Source organism: Protopterus annectens, chromosome 13.part0 (assembly GCF_019279795.1).
Source record: "Protopterus annectens isolate FY-2018-M chromosome 13.part0, PAN1.0, whole genome shotgun sequence".
Lineage (NCBI taxonomy): Eukaryota > Metazoa > Chordata > Ceratodontiformes > Protopteridae > Protopterus > Protopterus annectens.
The window spans coordinates 1,242,414,629-1,242,425,064 of NC_056747.1; the positions used below are offsets into that span (position 1 = coordinate 1,242,414,629).

Genomic DNA, 10,436 nt, shown 5'->3' on the forward strand with positions numbered 1-10,436 from the left:
CACTGATCACAGAGTTAGTATATATAAGTACCAGGAGGTACACTGATTTATTTGTTAGTATATATAGGTACCAGGAGGTACACTGATTGCAGAGTTAGCATAAATAAGTACCATGAGGTACAGTGATCACAGAGCTAATATATATAAGTACCAGGAGGTACCTTGATCTATGTGTTAGTATGTATAAGTACCAGAAGGTACAATGATTGCAGAGTTAGCATAAATAAGTACCAGGAGGTACAGTGATCACAGAGTTAGTATGTGCAAGTACCAGGAGGTAAAGTGATCTCAGAGTTATTATGTATATGCATCAAGAGGTGCACTGATCTCTGGTTAGTATGTATATGTAGAAGGTGTAGCATATCAACAGTAGGGTCCCTATGTTTTTTTTTAAATCCAAGAACAGGTTCCATCGTTCATACTGCTTTTAGTACATTTCTCCGCAGGTCTTCTCTACTGAAAGACATTGATTCTCAAGACTGCTCCTACTTGACTCACTTATGTATCTTTGTTTGCTTGTTTGTTTCTTTAACAGGGTAGAAAACTGTTCAAATATGATCAACTTTAGGCTCAGCTCAGACTTCATGGTACCAGAAGTAATATTAAGTCAAAAAACATGGTACCAAAAGTAATATAAAAAAAAGTAATGTCACATCGAAAAAACATGCTAGAAGTCCAAACTGGCCAAAATCTTTTATTATAAAATGTAAGCGCTTTCAGGTTAAAAAACCCTTCATCAGACAAACTTCACATAACCATTACAGTCTTTAAATATTAAAACAATTTTAAAAGCAACCAATTACTTTCTATACTTGACCCGCCTTTTCTTTAAGGCTGGTTTTAAAGATACAGAACTATTTAACCCAGGTGTGTTGTCAGCAGCCAACTGTATGATCCATCTTAACTCTGCATACTCTGTGTCATTGGCAATGCCACCCCCCCCCCCCTTTTCATCTGTGCAACATGCAGAACCATAAAAACAAAAGTATGATCTGGAAAGCTATAAACATGCTGATATAATGCATTATGTTTGTTGATGATATTTTTTTGTTGTGGGCACAGGGCAGTGATGAACTGTTGAATTGTGTTGACTACCTGGAGAAAACTACAGATTTTCTTAAGTTTTCAGTAGATCATAGCAATGAGACCATTGCCTTTTTAGATGTCACATTAAATAAAAATGTAACTGGTAAGATAAACACCACCTTGCATAAGAAACAATGCTGGAGAAATCATTATTTGAATGCACGTAGCATGCATCCTAGGCATACTTTTCATAATATTTTGCAAGGGCGAGGGTACAGAGTTTCTCGGCTGTGCGCAGATAATAACGAGTTCCACAAAGAAATCGATGTGTTAAACGAACATCTTAAGGAAAAGGGGTATTCAAAGGAACATTTAAAAAAACTAAGAACAGTATAATATCCAACGGGGAAGGCAGGGCTAGACCATGGTTTTCTGATAATAAAGAACAGCAGGGAGATAAGTTAAAGTCATCTAATAAATATGACAAAAACCCAAGGTAATTCCAATGTCAGTCAGGTGGGATAGTGGGACACTGTGATCCTCCATGTCAAAGGCTTGGCTGAGGTCAATGAAAAGCATACCTGTCTGATTTCCTCCATCCATGTTAGTTAGGATATCATCTGCCAGGGTAAAGAGTGCCATCTTGGCATTCCTCCCTTATCAAAATCCATGCTTTTGCTGGGAAATTATATCATATTGTTGTAGGTCGCTGATGATTTGTTAGCAGTGAGTTTTCCAGAATTTTACCCAGGGTTGGCAGCATGATGATTGGTCGAAAGTGTGTGGGTGATGCTGATTTAGCTTCTTTACCACCTGAGCCTAACTAGATTGATTTCCATGTTGCTGGTGAGAGGGTATAAGTGAGGCAAATACTACAATTTTGGAGTAGGGGGTGATGATACAGTTCATAGGTTCATAGGTTCATACTAGGCTATCTGCCCTGGGGCATTTATAAGCCTAGCCCGATTGTGTTTGGCTTACGCCACCCCTTGATTTGAGTATACTGTGCCCTTTTTAAAGTTTAGTTTACTGTGCCTCTGTCTAATAGTGACACGGAAGGAATCCCCGGGACAAACCTACGATCCCCCATCCACTCATCAAGATTCTTCTTGAAGAGAGTCAGTGAGGTGCTCTGCCTAACATGAATTGGAATTCTATTCCAGAGCGAAGATAGCCTCTGGGTTATGAATCTGTCCCTCCAGCATGTTCTATTTATTTCTGTGCTGAGGTTCAAGTCCTTCGAGCGCATGGCTCTAAGGGATTTAGATTTACTGAGGTGGAGCATGTCCATTAATTTTGGGTTGGACATAGCTTTATATGCCAGGCATAGATCGCCTCGAAGTAGGCGGTATGCAACTGAGTAGAGCTGGAGTTTTTTTAACTGAGCAGCATATGGCATCTGTTTGAGTCCCTTGATCCTCCTGGTGAGGTACTTTTGGGGTCTTTCTAATTGCTGCAGGTGTCAGGTAAGGTACATCCCAAAGGGGGCATTGTATTCTATGATGGGCCTGATGAGGGATGAATAAAGGGGCACGATTACCTCTCTTGATCTAGATGTGAATCCTTTCATCATGAGGTGGGCTATGTAGAAGGTCTTTCTAATCACTTTGGCAATGTGGTTGTCAAAGGAGAGATTGCTATCAACTTGGGTCCCCAGATCCCTAATAACTTTCTCTGTACTTAATGGGTTACCACCTATGTGGTAATTTGTGGGCACATTGCTTTTGCCAAAGGGTATGACTATACACTTTTTGGCATTTAGCTTTAGACCATGGCTCTGGCACCAGTTATCTGTCTCTGCGAGACTTTTTTGAAGGATGTTTGTGTCAGCCGGAGAGTCGATTATGGTGCCCAGTTTGCAGTCATCTGCGAACTTGGTGAGCCATAGTCCTCCCACGTTGGCCTGTACCTCAGAAAAGTAAATACTGAACAAGAGAGGTCCCAGGACAGAACCTTCTGGGACACCACTTGTGACCGGTTTCGAGTCTGACATGGCTCCAGCAACTCTGACTCTGTGGGTTCTGTCTTTGAGCCAGTTTGCAACCCATCTTGTGACATAGGGGTTTATATTTAGGCTGGATAGTTTATCTATGATGCCGAGTGGGGTATTGTGTCAAATGCCTTTGCGAGGTCCAGATAGGCTGTGTGGACTACCTTCCCTTCATCTATGGCCTTGGTGACTATTTCTAAGAAGTCGACCAGGTTCAAAAGGCAGGATCTGCCCTTGACGAAGCCAAATTGGGTAGGATCTAGTGTCTGTAGGACCCCAATGTCTTTCTTTATGAGTTCCATGATGATCCTCTCCATAGCCTTGCAGACTAGGCTAGTCAGGCTTATGGGGCGATAGTTTCCAGGGTCCGTAGAGGCGCCACCTTTGCGGACTGGGACCACTGTTGCTGTACGCCATTCTTTGGACACATATCCTGTAGTGAGGCTGAGATGGTACAGCAGTTTTACTTGAGGGGTTAGTTCTTCTTGGAGTTCATGTAGGACACAACCTGGGATGCCATCTGGTCCCATGGAAGCAGTGTTTTTTGCTTTGGAGAGGGCGGCCTTCACCTGAGCATCAGAGATGTTTGGGAGGCTGCACTCTGCCGGGATAGATACTTGCTCTTTTGGGGGTGGGGGGTGGAGAAGTTTGCACTGAACCTGTCTGCCAGGATATTGGTGATGTCTGTGGGTTCAGTGTATTTTTTGTCATTTAGAATCAACTCAGAACAAGTCTGGGAGTTGCATCCCAGGTTCCTAACATAACTGAAAAAAGCCTTATGATTGTCTTTAGTGTCCTGTGCAATTTTTCTCTCGAAGCTGGCCTTGGAGGATTTTATGAGGGATCGTAATTTTTTGCTAGTACTGATCAGAGATGCCTTCTCTTTTAAGGATTTTGCTCCATCATGTAGTAGCTTCCTCCTTCTGTTGTACAGTTTATTTATGGCTGGAGTCCACCAGACTGGACTCCTGCCTTTGGATGATTGGGTCTTGATTTTGTTTGATATAGCATGATCCATGCATTCCTGGAGATGTCCGTAGAATGCATTTATATAGGATTCTGCAGTTTGGGCCGTAGTTTCCACTGGCCCTGGGGCCTTGAAGGATTCCACTTCAGTTTTGAGAAGTGTGAAGTTCGCTTTTGAGAAGTTTTTCACTGTGGTTTTCTGGGCTGGGGGTGGGGTCGGGATGTGGATATCCAGTGAAATTAATTTATGGTCTGATCTTACCAATGAGGGATATACTTCTGGTATGGAGCATAGAGTCCCCATGTTGGTAATGATCAGGTCTAGTATGTTTTCCCTCTTGTGGGAGTGGTGACTAGTTGTTCCATAGCATTTGAGTTTATAAATTCCAGGAACCTTTGGGCTAAGGTGCTGGGGCTTGAGTAATGCTCCCAGTCTAGGTTTGGGTAGTTGAAGTTGCCCAATATAATGGTGTACGGAGAGATCTTCATGTTCTCCAATGTTTTCAGGAAAGCTGAGTGGGATTCCTGACTTTGAGAGGGTGGTCTGTAGGATGCTATAAACTGAAAAGCAGTTTTGCCCACTGTCAGTTGCACATGGATGGTCTCCGATACTTCGTGCAATGCCACTAACCTGGAGGTGTGGATATCCTTGATAAATATGGAAACTCCCCCTCCTTTTGTGGTTTGGTCCGGGTTTTGGGGCCGAAAAGCATGATATGAGGTATAACCTGGTAGTGCTGGGGTGCTCTCTGGAGCCTTGAACCAGGTTTCTGTCACTGCACAGATATCAATGTTCTCCATACTGAGGAGAGCTTTGAGTGCGTGCATCTTGAGGTTAAGACTTCTGGCGTTTAGCAGCATTACCCTTAGCTTCTTGTTCCTTGTGCTGTCTATGGAGGTGGGTTTGACTTTTGAGCCTTGCCTAAAAAAGGCACTATGGGAGTGGCAAGAGCCTTTGCCAATATCCGAAAGCCCAGGGGTGACAGGTGTAAGCCGTCCCTAGCGAAGCAACGTGGCTTGTCGAGCATGTCATCCAAGCTGACAGACACTGGATCCCCTTTGAATGACACCAAAATTTTAGCCAACTGTTAAAATCGATCATTTTGTCTTTATACTGTGGTATCATTCTAGGTGAGGGTAAGATGCTGCTCAAGGTCAGGGTCATACCGGCCTGGGCTACATGATCAGAGAGCTCCTCTATGTCTCTTTTCATGTAGTTGAGGGAGGTACGTCTCAGGTCATTCACGCCAGCATGTACAATGACTGAGTCATATTTGTATTTGCTTTGGAGTGACCTGAGTGCTTGCGTTATGTGGCGGATCCTAGCGCCCGACAGACAGCTCACTGTGACCTTCTCTTTATTCAGCCTGGTGAGCGGGACGTCAGTGTGTCTGACAATAGAGTCACCTATTACAAGAGTATCAGGTGTGTTATTCAGCCTTAAGGCTGTGACTGCTTGGCACACTGACTTTGTGTGCTATGTGTTGTATGTGGTTTGTTTTGGGGTAGCGTTTGCTTGGATGTCTGCTTTGGAGGTCTCTGTTGCTTAGGTAGATTTTTATTTAGAGCCTCCGAGTATGTTTTTGTGTTTTTATGTGTTTGGTTCGCTGTTCTGGTGGGACTATGTGATACTGGAATTGTGCTGTGTGAGGTTACCTTCTCCTCCTGACTGGTTACACCAGTTTTGAGATGAGAGAGAGCTCAGCCTCCAGTTTGGCTATATGGTTGCAACTCTCACATATATTTGAACCTGTTTGGAGGAGGACAGGGTTGTCCGTGTACATGAGACAGTTGTAACATTAACCACAAAATGAGCCAGCACAGAGGTTAGGGCAAGCAGAAAACTTCTTTTATTGTGGCATATTTAACCAAATAACTGCAGTTATTTGGTTAAATATGCCACAATAAAAGAAGTTTTCTGCTTGCCCTAACCTCTGTGCTGGCTTGTTTTGTGGTTTCTGATGCTTTGGTTTGAGCCGTGCACTGGATCTGCCGTGCGTGACCTTTGGTTTGCTCCACAGTTGTAACATTGCCTCAAAAGTCCCAGATTCACCAGCTGGACTGTAGAGGAAACCATTGACTGACCTTTGGACATGCTAGAGTAATATAGGGAACTGAATTAAAATGGACCAATAGTTCTTCCAGTGATATTAAAAAACGAGCATAGATTTTCAGACTCTGTGGGAATGTCAAGATGGATTTGATCTAATACAGCTGAGATCTATTTAAGTTTAATCTTAGCAAAGATTTTACTTAGTAAAGGTATTCTGGGGACTGGATGTTATAAGATGGTGGCTAGAATGGGAGGGTAATTGAGGAAGAATGTTAAATTCCCTAAGAAATTCAGATGCTGAGAGGTTACCTTTTAGAAACTGAGTAGTGTATGGCTCTGAGAATTTGTTTTGGGGAATACAGAAGTAAAGTCTGCTTAGTGGTGAGGCATTTGGATTTGTGTCTGCACACTGCTTTGTTTGGTGATGTTACACAGAGTGTTGAAGTGGCCTTAGTCACATGAGGGTTTTTAGCTTCTCAGTGATGCTTACTGCTATGCAGTTATGTGAAAATAGCTATCTTGGATTTGAAGGAGAAGTTGGAGAGGAGACCAGTTGCAGTATTAGTATCAAATATAGCTAGAATATTTGACCAGGCAATGGTAAAAGGCCAGAAATTAATCTGTAAATGTTTATAAACCTAGGTCTGAAGGGCATCAGTTTAGAGAGGTATTTGATACTAAAGTTGCACATGTTAAATGTGATAGGGCAGTGGTCACTAAAGCTTGGTGGGTGGGTAGTTATGGAGGAGATGTTAACTGGATGAGTGTGGAGATTGTGAAGTCTAGTAGAGAGTGTTGATATGAGACACTGTTTGGCCTAGTTTGTTCTTTTGCCAGTTGTAGGAGCTGAAGGTGTGTTGCTAGAAGTTCTGCTATATCATTACATCCTAGGAGATTTAGGCTGAAGTCAATAAGTATGACTAGATGTTTATTGGGCATTATGGTGGAAAGTATGGTTTGAATGACAGCTTTGAACTTTTTAATAGAAGAATGGGGTAGTATGTAAGCTACTGCAAAAGGAGGTGCTTAGAGGAGTTGGAAGCCATTTTAGCAAACAACAAACTAGATTGGAGATGGACATGGTGTTACCTTGGGCACTGACTGTAACGTAGTGTGCTTCCCTTTGGCCTCTATCCAGGTCTGGTATTAAAGCACAGTTGTATCCTTGGAAAAAATGGTTGACAGTAAGAAGGTTAGCTTTGGTAAACAAGGTTGGATATAAGCAGTTAAAGTAACTGATGAGGTGCTTAAGACAGTAAGATTTTCTGAGCACTTAGAAGCTATAAGTAATACATAGCCTTTTTTGAATCTGGAAATGTGAAAAAATAAACATTGGTTCATGAGAATGTGAGAGACAATTCTGTGAGAATTAATGTTAGGAGGTATTTCGGAAGACAGTTAAGCACATCTTTTATTATTAGTTGCAGAGGTGTGGGGGTGCACTAGGGCTTGCCCCACTTCAGAAACATTTGCTTTCCTGTTTTTTAGTTGTTTTCAGCTAAATATTCCACCAGTGTAAGGTGTATATCGCTGTAATGTGATTGACAGAGTATTAGATGATATGTTTTAAATTTGACGCATGTATATATATATATATATATATATATATATATATATATATATATATATATATATTTATATATATGGACATATACACACACACACACGTGCGCGCGCACACACACACACACACACACACACACACACACACACACACACACACAGTCACACAATGGGTAAGTGTGATATTGTGGTATGAAAGAAATGCCCAGTAACAGTGTAATAAATTAGGTAATTAGGTGCAAAACTTCAGTTAGTCCCATCTTATTTTACTTTATTTTACACAGACACATACTTGCATGTGCATGCACAAATATTTTTAAACATGACATCATGAAATGTCTCCCATTTTGAATGAAATTTTAAGCATGAGTTATCATGATAAATGTCCCCTATTTTGATAAGCTGAAGTCAAGAGCAGCAGTGTTTAAACCAGCAGTACTGCATAAAGAAATCATACAAGTAAGACTTTTCATTCCATCCAACAATGACTATTTTCGTTTCTTACAGTGGTGGCAGTGTATTCCTACACACAAGACAAAGCAGATGAGTTGTCCTTCGAGGAGGGTGAAATCATTTATGTAATCAACAAGAACTCAGATGGGTGGTATGAAGGAGCGACCGCCAGTGGGGCATCAGGATTCTTTCCTGGAAACTATGTTGAACCTGCTACTTAGGCCTCCTGCAGGGCTGACTTTCTTTATACTGCACTGCACATTTTCTGAAATGCTGATTCTTTTTATACAGCTGATCTCCTTTCCAGTTAAATGACTGAAGTTGTTATGTTTATTAACAGCTCTGATGACAGAGACACTAATAAAGACTAAGACTGTCACCCTCTCAGACTGCTTCTGTAATGAAAGACACTGGCCTACTCAGTTTATCTACTCATATAGGAACTATTAAAGTCATTAAATAAGAAACGTAAGCCCTGCTGTCTTGGGGCTTCCAGCTTAACCATGAAGTTTTATTTCTTGATTACATTTTGTGTTAGGAAAAGAATAAGACAGTAAGCTGTACTGCTTTTAAATTACATATGGCCACTTGTACATAGCAGTACAGAATATCAGAACAGATGATGCAACATCAAATACAGTGTATTGTAATATGTTAATAAATGTATGAAATGCTATGTTTTTGGCTGCTGTACTTTAAGGCAATGATGTAGGCCAGAACCATCATGGTAAGTAGCATTACAATGAACAAACACTACAATACATTTGCACAGGTTTGTGCTCAGTTTACCGGAGCTGCTCAACGTTTGGAAACTTTAGCCAGAGGTCTGGAGTGCATCTGCACTGAAATTCAAGACATCCACTGAAAAAAAATGAAAAATAAATATATTTTAAGCCAGCACTGTACTTTGATAACTGTATTTAATTGAACTGAGACTTCATTTTTGCTGTTTGTGACTAAGACCAGCTAGCCCACCTCCTTCCCAAATATCACATTCAGAAAAATCCTGCCACAATGCACAGACACTTTCCCATCATTTCTCCTGCCAGCTTGATTGATATGGGCATCTTGAGGCAATGTAGCAATTGCTTAAGGTATACTGACAGCCATTTATTCCTAAAGCTAACTAACACCCTATGTGAGAAATGCTAATTCACTGAGGAACTGGAGTAAATTCTCTCTTGTAAAAACAAACTAGACATCAAACAGGTTGTCAGCACACATGCTTCACCTCTCACGCAAACCTCACCTCTCACATAAAATAAGTTCATGACACACAGACCCACATATGTGGAGGTAATCACTAAAATCCTACCAAAAGAACAGAGACCTCCCAAATGCACACCACCCACACTCACCACTAAGCATAAAGAAACCACTATACATATTAACACACACACAAACACACGCGTCTCAATAAGTAAGCCCTAAGGCAAAACACATCAAATGTCTTGGTCATAGGCAACTCCATAGTGAGACACACAGGTGTCCCCCTCACCAGAATGCACAAGGAGAAGGTCATGGTCAGCTGCTTATCAGGTGCCAGGATCCGGCAAATCATGCATGCACTCAAGTCACTCAACAATAAATACCATTATGACTCTGTCATAATCCATGTTGGAGTGAATGATTTGAGACGTACCTCTCTGGACTATATGAAGACAGACATGCTGGAATTCTCTGATTATGTGTCCCAGACAGGTATGTCCCTAGCCCTAAGTAATATCCTAGTCTCACCCAGGATGATGCTACAATATAAATAAAAAATGATTGACTTCAACAATTGGCTCAGCTTCTGGTGTCAGTCCAGGGGATTCCAGTATCTGTCAGCCTTGGATGATATGGTAGACAGACCTTGTTGCTTTGCTAGAGATGTTCTGCACCTGTCCCCCCTAGGCTTTCAGATACTGGCAAAGCCCCTAACCTCCCTCATAGTGCCTTTTTTAGGCAATGTCAAAACAACACATTTTTCCAATATAACAAAATCTAATTGAGACAAACTCAGGGTTGTGTTGCTTAACTTAATGCTAGGAGTTTAAACATGAAACTACACTCCCTGGAAGCACTCCTCATCTTAGAGGATGCTAACATCTGTACAGTTACAGAGACATGGTTCATGGCCATTGAGAGCACAATGCCTTCCACATGTTCAGATCTCAAAATGAGCATGAAGTAACCACAGGTGACGGTGTATCCATCTTCATTAAAACCAAATACACTTCGAGACTGGTCAAACAGCATGACCCTCTGGAACTACTCCATGTACAATTAGCTACTGGGAAATTATCCCACCACATCATTGCTAGCTATAGATCCCCCTCCATGAACCAGGATAAGCACACCACCTACCTCAATTTACTGGAATCCCTTGCCATACAGCCCAAC

At 41.6% G+C, this 10,436-nt stretch overlaps 1 protein-coding gene and 1 long non-coding RNA gene across 3 annotated transcripts in view; one reads left to right on the forward strand and one right to left on the reverse strand.

Moving 5' to 3' along the window:
- LOC122788230 (abl interactor 1-like) overlaps window positions 1–8,428 on the forward strand; it is a 276,722-nt gene extending 268,294 nt beyond the window's left edge. For both annotated transcript variants that reach the window (XM_044055264.1, XM_044055263.1), the window contains one exon: window positions 8,106–8,428. In XM_044055264.1, the coding sequence (XP_043911199.1) occupies window positions 8,106–8,272 (167 nt within the window). In that variant the 3' untranslated portion in view covers window positions 8,273–8,428. The remainder of the gene's footprint in view (window positions 1–8,105) is intronic.
- Window positions 8,429–8,530: 102 nt separating this feature from the next.
- Window positions 8,531–10,436, reverse strand: part of LOC122788231 — an 87,463-nt gene continuing 85,557 nt past the window's right edge. The window contains exon 4 of the long non-coding RNA XR_006362621.1: window positions 8,531–8,912. This is a non-coding gene — a long non-coding RNA (uncharacterized LOC122788231). The remainder of the gene's footprint in view (window positions 8,913–10,436) is intronic.